Source organism: Papio anubis, unplaced genomic scaffold (genome assembly GCF_008728515.1).
Source record: "Papio anubis isolate 15944 unplaced genomic scaffold, Panubis1.0 scaffold1339, whole genome shotgun sequence".
NCBI lineage: Eukaryota > Metazoa > Chordata > Mammalia > Primates > Cercopithecidae > Papio > Papio anubis.
The window spans coordinates 1,967-19,005 of record NW_022161291.1 but is presented as its reverse complement, the minus strand read 5'-3'; the positions used below and the strand labels follow the sequence as shown (position 1 = coordinate 19,005).

At 33.4% G+C, this 17,039-nt stretch overlaps 1 protein-coding gene across 1 annotated transcript; it reads right to left on the bottom strand.

Moving 5' to 3' along the window:
* Nucleotides 1-6: 6 nt before the first annotated feature.
* Nucleotides 7-15,233, bottom strand: LOC101026104 (ankyrin repeat domain-containing protein 30B-like). The gene is made up of 8 exons (XM_031661349.1): nucleotides 13,907-15,233; nucleotides 13,522-13,583; nucleotides 10,176-10,266; nucleotides 8,217-8,278; nucleotides 5,825-5,915; nucleotides 3,616-3,644; nucleotides 3,445-3,517; nucleotides 7-1,499 (listed from the first exon to the last, which is right to left on the bottom strand). The coding sequence occupies exons 3-8, from the start codon at nucleotides 10,234-10,236 to the stop codon at nucleotides 1,276-1,278; spliced, it is 540 nt and encodes a 179-aa protein (XP_031517209.1). The 5' UTR covers nucleotides 10,237-10,266; nucleotides 13,522-13,583; nucleotides 13,907-15,233; the 3' UTR covers nucleotides 7-1,275.
* Nucleotides 15,234-17,039: the final 1,806 nt, after the last annotated feature.

Genomic DNA, 17,039 nt, shown 5'->3' with positions numbered 1-17,039 from the left:
ATAATGAAGAGTATCAAAATTTCCTTATTAAAATCTTTTTTAAAAACACAATTTCCTACTTTACAACCAATTTGACTAAAGAGCAGACACATAGAGAATCAAAACATTTTGACAGAAATCCTCATTTAACTCTCTCTACATCAAGCTTATCTTTACGTTCATGCAGCCATTAACTTGGTTACTGAGCAGGAGAAAGAAATCACATTCATGAAAAAATTCACTCTTGCATATTTCAAAAAGTATCTCTCTTAAAAATATCTAACTTATGTTGTAGTCCTCATCAAAACTAAATATGACTTTTCAAACAAAATACAACACACTTGCTGCTTGCCATTATACATTTAAAATATTAAACATTTAAAATATTAAATATTTGAAGGCCAGATTTAACATTTAAAATATTCATGATTATAGAATTATTTAGTGTTAAAAATGATGCATGTCATGAAGAGAACTTTTAGAGTCTGTCATATAATATATGCACAGAATGTTGAAAAGCTGCTTTATTTTGGTAAACAGGGGCCTAAATTCAGCAACATGGTTTTGACATATCTATGCTGACAAAAAAAGTGCCTGAATAGAATGTAAATGCAGTAAGAAAAAAATTATGTTATGTTTAAATGAAAGAAACAAATATTAAAGTTTTTTTGTCTAATGACAAATCAGATAAAATCTACCTGTCTGTTGACTTCCACCCTTTGCTGTTACCACCAGGCAGCAGCTGCTTGTTTGTAAGAGGTCAGATACTTTCTATGTCTTTCCACAGCTGTGACCTTAAAATACATCACTATTATTTGACGCTCACGCTGCTGCAGCTTGACTGCCACAAAGGGACTCAAGGAGTTCTATTTGTGAAAATAATTTATATTTTTTAAAAGACTAGTCAACCAATACTCTTGTTATTATAGTCCCACCAGGTTTCCTATTCCTCAGACTTGTCTTTTTCCTGAAATGTTCCCTCAGCTCTATACTGAACAATAAAGATATGTCAATATGTTAAAGTCCCAGCCATTAACTTTTCAGGTCCCAGCTTTTACAATACTGCAGTTTAAACTGTCTATGAATCCAATTAGAACTTTTGTACATCTAGATAAACCACAGAATCATATATTTGCCCATAACTGGACTCAGTATAATTCTTTCGCTTTTAGACAAACGTACTTCAGATCCCATGTGAATTGCTAGTGACTTCTAAGCCTTATTTTTTATACTATACCACACTAGCTTCTTAAATTAATCCTACAAATTAGCAGAATTTCACTATGAAGTAGTAACCTACTTAGCACATAGATTCTCTATGAAGCGTATTCTGAAAAATACCAAAATTAATTTGGGGATGACATATGCAGAAGTGAGAAAATAAAGTCTAAGCCTCTGATTTTGTGTTTTCATATCATGCAATACTAATATTAAGAAAACACTGATAATACATAGTACCTCTAGATCCCAAGAATTTTCTTCATTGTCCTTTGGTTTGGATTCTGATGGGATCATCTGATCTATAAAAGGTTAATCATAGATACATCCATGAGAACATTTCTCTATTATAAATTTTCAAAACATATACAAATCTGCTTTCTTTCATGAATCTGTGGTTTTTCCTCTGTAGCCCGTATATTCTTTGTGTCGATTACAATCACTACTTCTATAGTCAATCCATTAGAATTGAAATCTAAAAAGTCTGAAAATTAACATTCTATCATTCATTAGAATGCAGAAAAATAGAAATCTGACTAAATTGTATGAATTATTTCTTCACAAAGCAATCATACCCTCTTCTCCTGTGAAACACAGTATGTCCTATATTTGCTGTTCCTTCAGAAAACTTTACCTATCATCTCTCATTTCTTTGTAAATTTTTATTTTGTAGTATTACTTAGTTTGATTGACACAGCAATCTCAAGCAATCTTAAGTAATCTAACGTTCCCACATGTCTCAGGATAAAATGAAGGCCCACACAAGACTTGCAGAGCTCTCAGGCCCATGAGACAGAAAATGAATTTATACCAAAAACAACGCCCAGTTTTCTTTATCAACAAAAAGTACATATTACAACTATTTGAATCAGGTTAAAGAAAAAAGCAAACATGAACAACTAAAACTTAAAAGACCATTTCATCATTAAGGGTTCGTTTATCATTTGACATCCATCAACTGTATACCCAGTTTTAAAAAGCAAATTTAACTTGTGATCAGCATCCCCAAAGTTCACATTTCATGCAGAGGGTCCAAGAAACTCAAATCATACTTTGGTAAGCCACCATTTTCACTCATTTTTAGAAGTGTACCCTGGATACTTTCAGAGATCTAACATGTTGCAACACCATAGCTCTCATAATCTGTGGGTCACAGGTCAAATTGTTAGTGGAATGTATGATTCCAAAAAGAAATACTTTAAATATTGTAGTTTTAATTTCTAATAACTAAAAAATCAGCAGATAAAACTAACTTAAAGACTCTGAAATCTGCATGCTTTCATTTTTATTTATTATTAATCAGCATCAAAATTGTGCAATTAACTATGGTGTAGTCATACAATGGAATGTCATAAACAACCTAATATTTAAAAAGACACGTAACTGTGCTCTTTATGGATGTCTCTAAAAATTATAATGCAGATAAAAAAAGAATTGCTGAATATTAAAATATTACACTGTACAACCATGTATGCTTTAGAAGTTGAAAAATATTTTACATATTAAGTATGAACTTGCACACATGTTGTAAAATGTTTAAACATGCATAAGAATAGTTTTTAAAATAGTTTAGAATATTGGTTACTTCTAGGCAATAAACGGTAGTACTATACAAAGACTCTAAAGCCAAAGGCTTCAGAATCACAGTTTCATGAAAAAGAGTGTGTTTATCAAATATTCACAAATAAATGACTAATTACTATCCTCATCTTTACAAGGGAAAGGTACCACACACATAAACAGACACACACAGGCACACATGCAGACACATACACACAAACACACAGAGTTCGCTAATCCGAGTTACCGATTTTCTTAGGATTCTCAAAGTGACAACACCGGAAATGAGGTAATTAATGTTAAAAAACAAGTGTTATATTAATAAAAGATGCAATCCCCGAAGTAAACCGTGGAATTTGAATCAAGCTTCAAAGAACTAAACAAAAATTAGACTTTCAAAATTCACCTCCTTGAATCTTTAAGAAATACAGAAGTTCAAAATAGAAAACATTACAGTTTCGGGATACAAAAGTGGAAACACTTGAGAACAAGGCTATATGTTTTTTTAAAATATTGTAAATTACTGTTCTTGTAAGATTGGGTTTTCAAACACAAATACCAGTATTGGCATTATCTAGATCAAATTTTTTTCAGCAAAGTTGAAAAAAATACAGCGTTGGGGATAGAAAGACTATTATCAAAATGTCCAATATTGAAATATTCGTCTTTACATAAGTTGAAATTTACCTGCTGTCAAAGGTTGTTCCTTCTTGCATTCGAAGGCTTCATTTGGAACAGAGTTTTGTATTTCAGTGGCAGGCTAAATGGGTTTGGAAGAACAATGATTAATCAAGAATGGATACTTCACAAAATACATAGTTAAGAAGTCATTCAAAATGAAATTATAAAACTAAATACCTTGAAGGCAGATGACTTCTCAGGAGGCTCTAAAAAGTGAAAGAGATTTATCATCAATCATAAGTAAATATGACAAAGCCAACCACAAATGAACACAGTGAGAGTATCTAACTGAGTCCTCTTGGTCATCTTTGAGAATGAATACTTTAGATTTGGGAAGTTTTCTTTTGGTTTATTTAGGACACACACATGACAAGAATACACTGAAGAAAATATAAATATAGGTTTCACGGATCAAGCAGTTAAGACTTCAAAAGCAAGATTGTGTTTCACATGTAAAAAGAATTGATATGAGAAAATAAATGTCAAAGCTGAACATGGAATGCCATACCAGGTACTTAACGAAACACACTAGAATCATTTATATTATTCTACTCATCATGTTCTTTAATACGGGCCTATCTTTGGAAAGGTACATAGTTATGATGAGAGTTCAGTTGAATGTAGAATTGACATCTCATCTGTGAAGTGTTATGAATTGATCAGCTTGGATATACACTTAGGTCATAATACTAAATATAAATATTCATTGTTTTCCATAACCATATGGTGTAATCATATGCCTATATTTCTGTATCCTCTATTTTATCCATCTGAATGCTTCTTGATCCACTCATGCAAGATGTATAAAACTCATCATGGAAATAATTTATAAGCTTTCAATATTCACATATTTATATAAAAATTAATTGCAATAGATGTACTAAACACAAATAACTTTTTATATTGTTAAGTCACCACAATATTTATTTTAAAAAGCAATCTTATTATTCAAATATATATTCAGTAATTTTTAGTTCCTACAATTCATCTGATTTGGTGTATCATTAGTCTATAATAAATTTTTGTGGAATGGCAATTCAACACACTTTCTTAAAAATAAAGTCAACGTTCTTAGTTTCAAATATATCTCATTTGAATAGCTAACATCAACAAAATATATATTTGTCATGCCTGATTGTAACAGAGAAACCTAATGAGTCACTGTGGTTCTCCCAATTCTAGTAGGCCTCCTGCTTCTGGTAGTCTCTGGAGTGCCCACAAACTACTTTCGGGAGTGCAAATAATCTAAATGCATCTGAAGAGAGTTCACTCAACTGTCCTTCTCAGAGGACAAAACCTGCCTACCTTCTTCCTTGTTTGTCCCCTGTTATCTGCCTAGAATGCCTCTATTAAAAAAATAAAATAAAAATAAAAAATAAACAAAACCCTCTAACTCTGTAGAATTCTTTCCATCCAACACTGTTTCAAATTTCTTTTTCCATCACTTCCTTTCTCCTTGTTTAGTGAGAGTATCTTAAATTTACAGTTTCTGCTTTTTTATCTTTTTCTTCTTCTTCTTCTCTGGCTAAAAGCATACTCAGAAACAAAAGGAATATAATGCTTTCTCTTGACCCTGTTATGTCTTGACCGTTTATTCAGTTGCTCTTCTTCCACATTTTCCCCATAAATGGCCTCTCCTCTTGCTTCTGAGAGCGAGCTCCAAGTACCACTGGTATCAGCATCGCCTGAGAACTTACTAATAGAAACTCAATTGTGCTGAATGATACTGTGTATTAATAAGGTATTCAGCTGATTTTCTAATGTTTCATAACTTTTGGTCTATACTGAGTATATATGACAAATTATATAGATGCACACCTATGCATATTTGTTAATACTCACCTATTGCAAATAAAACACAATTCTGCATGCTCAGATAATTCCATCCCTAATGCCTTCCCAGTAGTGAGAAAGACAGGAAAAGTGAGAAAACTTTAACTATAATTTTCTTACAAGTTTTGGGACTGGAAGATCATTTTATATTCTTACCATCTTTCTACACATTGTCTATCTTTTCTAAATATATATATATATATTTTCCCATCTCCATTTAATAAACCTGCTTCTTCTTCCTTCATGAACTCCCTATACTCTCTCTGTCTTCCTTAGTCTTCATTCCCTTTTTTACTCCTTTTCTCTTACTTATTTCCTGACTCTCCTCATGTCTTAGAGTATTTTGGATTCAAATAATTTTTTTTTTTTGTACTCTCTATATATCCTGTTGCCAACTTATACAAGGAATAAAATGTAACTTATCATTTTATTCCTCTCTTTTCAATGTTATGTATTTAGTGGGTAATTTTATTTGGCTATTAGAGTATATCAGTCTTCATGCATTTAGACAAACATATGGTTAAAAGACTTTTCAAATAAAAATGGTTCTTACCTTCTACTTCTCTATTTATATGCTTCGTTACACTTTGATAAATAGACTCAGGTGTACACACTTGAATCTTTGTAGAACTCTCAAAGAGACTCTGTTAAAAGTAGTATCAATAGATAATTTCAATTTTAAAATCAAAAGAGGCATAAAATTTCCTAATTAAAATATTTTTAAACTCAATTTCTGGCTTCAAAGGCAATTTGATTTAAGGATAGGCACATATTGAAAATCACAACATTTTGATAGAAAACCTCACATATGCTATCTAGATCAAAACTTACCTGTTATCTTCATGCAGCTATTGACTCAGTTACTGAGCATGAAAAAATAAATAATATTGACAAAAATATACACTTATCTGCATATTTCAAGAAGCAACTCACTTAAAAATATCTTACTTTATCTTCCTCACCAAAAATCAAGAAGGCACATCAAACAAAATATAATACACTTGCTACCTGCCATAACACAAGCTGGAATTCAATCAGGCTGGTGGGAAAAATATTAGAGACAGTTATAGAGATAGACACAAAGCTGCTTGGAAGACTGAGAAGTTTGCATAATTTTGGTAATAGATATGGTTGAAGGCAACCTGATCTTCACCTTTAGTTAAACAAATTAAAGTAGTCATAAAGGAAGGCAGAGTAGTTTACCTAGCTAGCTAATTTACTCATATAATCTTAAGACTAACCTTTGATGTACCACAGGTGCTTAAGGGCTTTTTACTGGGGAAGTCCACAATGTCAATTACCCTCTAATGGTGTTGACTCAAGCTTTTGTTAATTAATCTTACTGAATAATTGTGAGTCTGACTAGCTGATCAAGGCCATAGTGGCAACTGTTTACAGAACTCAGCAGGGAGTCTATAAGCCACTTGGACACCCTCAGCTGGACTGACAGAGCAGAATATCTGTGTGTCAATGTACTTTATTCATCTGTCGCCGGGTCAGAGGTCTGCAAGGGACAGACTCCCTGCAGCTGGTGTTCCCTGGAAAGGAGGGCTGCCGCACATACATACTGCATTAAACATCGAAAATATTCATGATTATAGAATTATTTAGTGTTAAAAATGATACATGGTATGAAGAGAATGTTAAGAATAAGTCATATAAAGTATACTCAGAACATTGTAGAAGCTGCTTTATTTAGGTAAACAGGGGCTTAAAATAATCAAAATGTTTTTGATAAAATGCTGACAGAAAAAGTACTTGAATAAAATGAAAAAGTACTAAGGAAAACTTATGTTATGTTTAAATGAAAGCAGACAAGTATTAGAAAGTCTTTTTTTTTTTTTTTTTTTTTTTTTGTCTATGGACAAATTAGATAAAGTCGACTTGTCTACTGACATCTCATTTCTGTTACCACTGTGCAGCAGGGGCTTGGATCTAAGAGGTCAGTCACTTCCTGTGTCTTTCCACAGTTGTGACCTTGGACTACATCATTTTTATTTGGTACTTATGTTGCTATAAGCATGGCTACCACAGATGGACTCAAAGAGTTCTATTTGTAAAAATAATTTCTACTTTTTAAAACACTACTCAAACAAATTGTTGTTATTACAGTCCCACTCGTTTCCTATTCTTTATGCATTATTTTCTCCTAAAATGTTCCTTCAGATCTCTACTGGACAATACACATATGTCAATTATTTCAAGTCCAAAGCATTATCTTTTCATGTTTCAGGTTGTACAAAACCGCAGCTTAAACTATTTTTCTATTAATCTAATTAGAACTTTTTTACATCTAGATATACCACCAAATCATATATTTGCCCAAAGGTGGATTCAGAGTAATTCTTTAGTTTTCAGACAAACTTTGCCTCGAACTCATGTGAATTACAGGTGAATTCTAAGCTTTATTTTTTATACTATACTAAACTCGTGTCTAAAACTAATTCTGAAAATTAGTAGAATTTCACTATCAAGCAGTAATCTACTTAGCACATAGATTTTTTTTAAGTATTTTTTTTTTGGAGACAGAGTCTCACTCTGTCACCCAGGCTGGAGTGTGATGGTACAATCTCAACTCACTGCAACCTCCTCCTCCCGGGTTCAAGTAATTCTCCTGCCTCAGCTTCCCAAGTAGCTGAGATTACAGGTATGTGCCACCGTGTCCAACTAATTTTGTATTTTTAGTAGAGACAGGATTTCACCATATTTACCAGGCTAGTCTCGAACTCCCAAACTCAGGTGATCCTCCCACCTTGGGCCTCCCAAAGTGCTGGCATTACAGGCATGAATTACAGTGCCCAGCCAAGTGTGTTTTTAGAAATACCAGAATTTCTTCTGAGCATATGCAGTGGTAAGAAAACCAAGTCAAAGCCTCTGATTTTGTATTTTCACATCACTCAATATTAACATTTTTAGAGAATAATAACATCAATAATATACAATACCCCAGAATCCCAAGCATTTTCTTTATCTTCCTCTTGTTTGGATTCTGTTGGGAACCTCTGATCTATAAAAGGTTAATCACAGACACATTCATGAGAACATTTCTTATTATAAATTTTTAAAACATATACAAATCTATTTTCATTCATGAATCTGTGGACTTTCTTCTGTAGCCTGTATATTCTATTGGTGGATAATAACCACCACTTCTATAGTCAATTGGTTAGAACTGCAATCTTAAAAATCTAAAAATTAACTTCATATTCATTAGAATGCAAAAGAAAAATAAAAGTTTGACTAATTTGTATTATTTCTTCACAAAAGAAGTCATATTCTCTTCTCCCATGAAACCCACTATGTCAGATATTTGCTGTTCACTCAGATAATTTTAATTACCTATCATCTGTCATTTCTAAGTTTTTATTTTTTATTATTACTTAGTTTGATTAAGCAATCTTTATTACATGGTTCTTCAAAAAAGATTATTTATCAATAAGTAAGATTCTTCAAGATACTAACTTTTTGATATTAGCAAAATATACATCCAATCCTTTGAAATTTCAGTAGGCCATGACAATATATTTGATGTGAATGTGTTTTAGATAAATAAGCTTAAAGAACTTGTACTGCATATAAATTAAAAGCTACTTTAATTACAATGAGATAGTATTTCCTCAATGCAACAATATCTTCAGAATCAACTTGTGACTCCTTGGAGAAACATTAGAAACTTATAGGAAAAATGAGTGCTGTAAGTAACCTAAATTTCCAACATTTCATAGAATTAAATCAAGGTCCATGCAAGGTCCAAGGAGTACTGAGAGCCATGAGGCAGAAAAACGAATATATAACAGAAATATTCTAAATGCATCTGAAGTTAATTCACTCACATTTCCTTTTCAGAAACTCTAAAGTTGCCTGGCTATCTTCTTTCTTGCCCCGTTTCCTGCCTCACAATCCCTCTTCCTTAGCCAAAATAATGTCTATATCTGTGGTCTTGATTCTTCCCACTCAACATCTTTTAAAATCAATTTTCCCAACACTTTCTTTCTCTTTGATTAGGGGTAGTATCTGACATCTGTAATTACTATTTATTTACCTTTTTTCCCCTCTGGCCAGAAACATACTCAGAAATAAAAGCAATATAATGCTTTCCCTTGACCCTGTTATGTCTTGACCTTCTATCCAACTGCCCTTCTTCCAGATTTTTCCAAAGGAAAGGCTGTTCCCTTGCTACTTAAGAGTGAGGTTGAAGGACCACCAGTATCGGCATCACTTGAGAACTTATTTAAAAATGCCAGAATCCCATGCCTGCTGAATCATAGCGTGCATTGTTAACAAGGTATTCAGCTGATTTTCTACAGTTTGAAAACTTCTGATCTATACCGAGTCTATATGACAAATTATATACATGCATGGCTGTGCAAATATGCTTATATTCACCTATTGCAGATAAAACACAACTCTCCATGGTCAGGTGCTTCCATCCCTAATGCTTCCCCACCAGTGAGAAAGACAGGAGAGACAACATTTTGCTATAATTCCCTGGCAAATTTTGGTAATGAAAGGTCACTTTATATTCTTCAAATCTTTCTAACCATGACCTATCTTTTTCTAAAGAATTATTTTATTTTACCATCCACCATTATATAAGCCTGTTTCTTGTTGCCTCATGTACTCCATGTATTCTCTGTCTTCCTCTGTCTTCATTTCCTCTTTTACTCCTTTGCTCAGGTCTTACAGTATATTGAATTTAAACTAATAATTCTGCTCTTTTTTTTGGCACTGTCAATATAATCTGTTGCTAACACCTGAGAAGACATATAAGTTTCACTCCTTTTGTTCTTCTATGCTATGCATTTAAAAAATAATTTTCTTTGGCTGTCAGAGTATATCAGTCCTCATGCATTTAGACAAACATTTGGCCAAATGGTGTTTTAAATTAAAAAAATTGTTCTTACCTTCTATTTTGTGATTTATTGTTTCGACATCATTTTGATATATAGCACCAGGTAAACACATATAATTCTGTCCAGCACTCTTAGAGATAATCTGTTAAAGGTAATATCAATAAATAATTTGTTTATTTCATTTTTTTGTTTTTTTGAGATGAAGTCTTGCAGCGTGGCTCTTTGGTGTGATCTTGGCCTACTGCCACCTCTGTCTCCCAGGTTCAAGCAATTCTCCTGCCTCAGCCTCCCAAGTAACTGGGACTATAGGCATGAGCCACCACGCCCGGCTAACTTGTTCTATTTTTAGGATAGACAGGGTTTCACCATGTTGGCCAGGCTGGTCTTGAACTCCTGATCTCAAGTGATCTGCCCGCCTCATCCTCCCAAAGCACTGGGATTACGGCGTGAGCCACATCAATAAATATTTTCAATTTTAAAATAATAAAAATGACAAGCATCAATACTTTTATTTAAAATCTTTTTTATGGACTGGGCACAATGGCTCACACCTGTAATCACAGCACTTTGGGAGGCCAAGGCGGGTGGATCACGAGGTCAAGAGATCGAGACCATATTGGCCAATTGGGTGAAACCCCATCTCTACTAAAAATACAAAAATTAGCTGGGCATGGTGGCAGGTGCCTGTAATCCCAGCTACTCAGGAGGCTGAGGCAGGAGAATTGCTGGAACCCAGGAGGTAGAGGCTGCAGTGAGCTGAGATCAGGCATTGCACTCTAGCCTGGTGACAGAGCGAGACTCCATCTCAAAAAAAAAAAAAAAAAAAAAAAATTTCTTAAAACATTTTTTTTTTTTTTTTACTTTAAAGGCAATTAGATTTAAAGTTGTTCACATATTGAACACCAAAACATTTCAAGAGGAAACCTCAAATGTGCTCTGTATATCAAACTTATCTTTTATCTTCATGTCGCTATTGACTAGGTTACTGAGCATGGAAAATAAAACATATTCAGAAAAAAATCACTCGTGTACAAAAGGAATTAAATTCAAAGTATCTGCCTTACTCTGTAGTCCTCACCAAAAATAATAGGGCATTTCAAACAGAACACAATATGATTAAACACTTGACATACGCATAATTATAGAATTTTTGTTAAAAACTATGCAGGGCATGAAGAGAATTTTCAGAGTATGTCATACAGAGTAGGAATAGAACTCTGTAGAAATTGTTTCATTTAGGAAAACAAGGGCTTAAGATAATAAGAATAATTTTTACAAGTTTTTTGCTGATAAAGAACTGCTTGAATAAAAGGAAAGATTCAGAAGGAAAACTTTTATTTATGTTACTTTTAAATGAAAGCAAACAGTCATTAGATAAAGTATGTGATTGATTAAGACACAACTTCAGAAAAGTAGAGCAAGCCTTCATAAAAAGAGAAAAACAGGCCGGGCGCGGTGGCTCACGCCTGTAATCCCAGCACTTTGGGAGGCCGAGGCGGGCGGATCACGAGGTCAGGAGATCGAGACCATCCTGGCTAACATGGTGAAACCCCGTCTCTACTAAAAATGCAAAAAATTAGCCAGGCGAAGCGGCGGGCGCCTGTAGTCCCAGCTACTTGGGAGGCTGAGGCAGGAGAATGGCGTGAACCCGGGAGGCGGAGCTTGCAGCGAGCCGAGATCGTGCCACTGCACTCCAGCCTGGGCGACTAAGCGAGACTCTGTCTCAAAAAAAAAAAAAAAAAAAAGAGAAAAACAAAAACATGTATTCATGAAACGTGTAACATGTGCCAGACACATATTTGCAGATTTTTCTTCACTTTAGAATAATGAGGATGAGGATGATGTTGGTGGTTACCCCACTTTCTACTTCCTAGTCATTCTAGGTTAAGAACAAAACGATGAGCAAATACGGTCCACTGTTCTCTCTGTTTAAAATGTCTTCCTCCTAGACTTTCATATGGTATACGCCTCATCTTTGAGATGGAGATTAAATGGCAGTCTCAGAAAGATCTACTCTGACCACAGAATTCCACTGCCACTCCCACACCCATGCTAATTATAAAGTTCTTCAATTTTCTCTAACCAAACATTCTCTGTTTTGTTTTTAAGAAAAAGTTATAGTGACTTATAAGTTTTTTCTATTTGTTATTCTCTTCCTACTACTACAGCATAATCCCTCATCTTGGATATTCAGAGTCTCATTGCCTAACACAGTTAGTGCTCAGAAAGAAATTACTCCAGGTCAAAACATTGAAAATCTCATCAGGAAAGTCTAACTTTCCAAACTGCTATATTTCTATGGAAAATCTGCAGCTGTAGCCTGCTGAAAGTTACCATCCCCTTACCCAAAATTAGAAATCCACATGCCTGTTCCTACTCCCCATTCTTGTGCTAACAATACTGCTCTCACATAAATGCCACTTTGATCATTTCATCTTACATTCGTATACAGACTTTCCAGTTTACAAAATCTTTTCACATTTGTTACAACATTATTTCATCACATGTACCTAAGAGGTAGATATGAGCACTATTTTTATTAACAAGGTTACTGGTATTTGATTAGGTTAAATGATTTTTTCCAAGTTCCCATAGATAGTAAGTGACAGAACCAAAATACAGACTTATTTTTTGACATCCACTCATTGTTGTTACCACTACGCAGCTGCTGCTTCTAAGTGGTAAGGCCATTCCTATCTCTTTCACATCCACAGCTGTGACCTTGGAATACATCATTATTATTTGATACTTATGTGGCTGCAAACATGGCTGCCACAAAGGGACTCAAAGATTTCTATTTGTGAAAAGAATGCCTGCTTATTAAAATACTACTCAACCAAATTGTTGTTATTACAGTTTTACAGGTGTCCTATTTCTCATGTTTATCCAATTCCTGAAATGTTCTTTCAGATATATACTGGATAATCAAAATATACCAATACTTTCAAGTCCCAGGCATGATCTTTTCAAGTTCCAAGTTGAGCAAGACTAAGACTACACTTTAAACTCTTTCTCTCTGAATCCAATGAGAGCCTTTGTACATCTAGATATACACAGAATCATGTATTTGCCCATAAATGAACACAGAGAAATTATTTAGTTTTTAGACAAACTCAACTTCAGAACTCAAATAGATTCCTAGTGCCTTCTAAGCCTTATTTTCTTTTGCACTATCCTACACTGGCTTCAAAATTAATACTGCAAATCAGCAGAATTGCACTATGCAACTGTTACCCACTTGGCACATGATTAAAAAGTACGTTCTGATAAATGCCAGAAAATAATTTCATATAGACACATGCAGAGGTGAGAGTATAAAGTCAAATCATCTTTTTATGTTTTAAGATTACTCATTACTTAAGTTTTAAAATAGCAACAACAACAACAATACACATACCTCAGAATCTGAAGATGATTTTGTATCTTCTTTTTGTCTTGATTCTGATGTGGGTATCTTATCTACAAAATGTTATTCACAGACACATATATGAGAACATTTATTACTGTAAATTGTAATACCATATACAAATCTATTGCCATTTATGAGTATTTCAAAAACAAAACTAACAGCAAAAATAGAATTTCAGAATTGAAGCAGGTTCAGAAAAAAGAATTGATAGTATGAGAAAAGACAGCAGAAAGTATTTTTTTTAAGTAGACATTGTTATTTGGTCTACAAAATTGTTTTCTAAATAATAGCATTTAAGCATAGAAAGATTTTCAGAGATATTCACTAATGTACCACTACTATTATTTTGGTATAAAAATAAAATTGTCATTACTTGTTTGATCTTGTGGAGCTTGTTCAATAATGCCAATATCATTTTCTTGTTGTCCAGTTACTGTCTTTGTTGCTTCCTCCTATTACAAACAATAAACAAAAGCAACAACAACAAAAAACTTCAGGAAAAAATTGTATTTATTCACTCACTCACTCAATTTGTCAGACAAAAGAAAACAAAAACATCCATTGTATCTACCAAATCACAGGCACTAACCTAGTAGAAGCAGAAAATACACACAGAAGATAAATTCTAGCTTACATTCAAGAAATGGTAGAGATATGTGAAAACAAAAAAGAACAGAAAAGTATAATTCACCAGTTCTACAATTTAAGTCAATAAAATGCATAAGAGTACAAAGGAGAGAACAATTAGTTTTACCTGAAAAGCAGAGAAAATGCCGCCATAATGGGGCCGTATTTGGAAGGACAGGCAAAGTGCAGAGTCAGGATACAAAGACTCTAGGTACAACAGCATGTGCAAAATAATAAGGCATGAAACAACGTGGCAACTGAGGGATGCCAAAGTGATGTGGTAAAACTGGAACACAGTCAGAGGAAATGAGTTGAAGAGACAAAAAATGGGACCAAACCATGTAAGATATGTGTCACGCTAGAATGTGAACTTAACCCTTCAGGTAATGGGTATCCGCTCAATATGCAGATGAGTTACATCATTACAAATATATTTTAGAAAGGTGACCCTTCCAGTGATGTAAAGATAGATGAACATGGGGAGATGGGGCAAAACTAGAAAGGAGTACTTCAAAATTATAGGTAGATGGTTAATTATGGTAATAAGATATGGAAAATTATAAGAAGGTAGATAATACAAATTTTGGTGTGTGACTGGCTTGGTGACCTGGAGGAGGGTTGAAGTGCAGGATGTGGGGGACGGTTGAAATGCAGGTTGAAGTGTTTGAGCAGTTCATGGCTACTTCCTAGGTGTTATTTACTAGGATGGGGAAACCAGATGACTGAGTAGATTACAAAGAGTCAGAAAAGAGGCAGGAAAAGAATTAAAAAGATGCTTTCAGTTTGAGACCTCTAAGATTTGAGGCATCCAAGGGGCTTGGAAGAAAGATCTGGATAAATACATTTGGAGTATGAGTAGATGACCTACATGAGGAAAATTACATAGTGATAAGAAAATAAATATTTATAAGATAGACTAAATGGGTAGAATTAAGCAACACAAATCTATGCAGACTGTTGAAATTTTGAAAATGAAATTAAAGGAGAGAGAAAAACGTGGGATTAAGTTTCTAAGTTATATATTTCCAAATTTGTTCCAAGAATATAATTTTATTGATATAGGTAAATATTTCTGAAATATTATTGCAATAGGCATCTTTGAATTGAATGAAAACATTTAATTCTACAACAAGAAGATTCTGTAAAACAACCTTTATAAAAACCTTGAAATTTTTAATTGTGCAAGAGAAATGCTTACCTATAGAATTATGAGGCATTTTTAAGTACTACTATAAAGTGAGATAGAAATGTGAAACCCTGCTTTAAAATTCACATGCTTTTCTTATGTTCCTGTAAACAATATAATACTAACTCGAATTGCCTATTTACACCATATAGGATGGCAGTTTAAAATTGGAGAAAAGATCTCACATAAAGAAAATTAAGCAATAATTATTCAAGTTGAAGATTTAATAGTTTTTATATATATCTATGATTGTCAAGCAGGATTCAGTATTCACAGGTGAAGAAAGAAACTAAAAAATTCAAGTCAACAGGATTCCTGAGTTTTAGAAATAAACAAATGTATGTGCAAGGTTTAATAATTATGAAGACTAAAGTTAATAAGGCTTCCTGGAAATAATATAAAATATCTCCACTGTAAGAGATATATTTAAAAGTAAAAACAATTCTTCCGATGTTAAGTTTGTATACTCTGTTAACAATCTTCCCTCACATATGATTCTATGATAATAGGCACTTTACTTTTAAAAAATCCACAAATATTGAATACATTCATTTGTTGTGTGTATATAATACCACTACATACATACTATGAACAAAAGATATCAGAATATTTTTAGAGATTAATAATTTCTACATTTATTTCTTTGAGAGTGTTCTAGCTTAAAAGTGATTTTAAAAAAGTGATTAAAAATTTAAGAGACACAGAATAAGAACATTGTTCACATGATCAGAAAATGTAATTTTAATAACAAGCTTAAATAAAATGCTTATTTGTTTATACTCTATTATCAAAAATATTCAAAACAGCTACCACGGTTACATCAAAGAGTAAGATAAATTAGTTAAATAACCTAAGAATATGTCAAACATTAAATTAGAAATCTTAAACCAGAAACCAGAGAGTCAAAAATTGATAATTCACAATAAGGCTGACAAGGCCTAAAACAGATTTCACTTTGCATTCTACATTAATATGACTAAATTAAATATAAAACGTCAAGTTAATAAAAGAAGTGAGAATTAAATTTTCGTTCCTTGTTTATATATATATTTTTTTTTTTTGAGATGGAGTCTGGCTCTGTTGCCCAGGCTGGAGTGCAGTGGTGCAATCTCGGCTTACTGCAAGCTCCGCTGCCGGGGTTCACGCCATTCTCCTGTCTCAACCTCCCGAGTAGCTGAGACTACAGGTGCCCGCCACCACGCCCGGCTAATTTTTTTCTATTTTTTAGTGGAGACAGGGTTTCACCATGTTAGCCAGGATGGTCTCGATCTCCTGACCTCATTATCTGCCTGCCTTGGCCTCCCAAAGTGCTGGGATTACAGGTGTGAGCCACCGCGCCCGGCCATTTATAAATTTTTTGTTGACACAGTATAAATGTACATGTTTTGGGGGTACATATTATCACTTAATACATTCACATAATCAAAACAGAATAATTGAGATATTAATCACCATAAGTATTTATCTTTCCTATATATTAGAAACATTCAAATTATTCTCTACTAGGTATTTTAAAGAGTACAATAAATTGCTCTTACCTATAGTTATCCTTATATTTTCTTTCAGCCTTTTATTAAAAGCAGCTACAAGTCACTCAAAAACACCTGAGCCGTAATTTATTCCCTGGCTATGTTTTCTAATTTTTTATTTTAAATCGTTTATATAATATCTTTTATTCTAGAGCGTTCCTGCT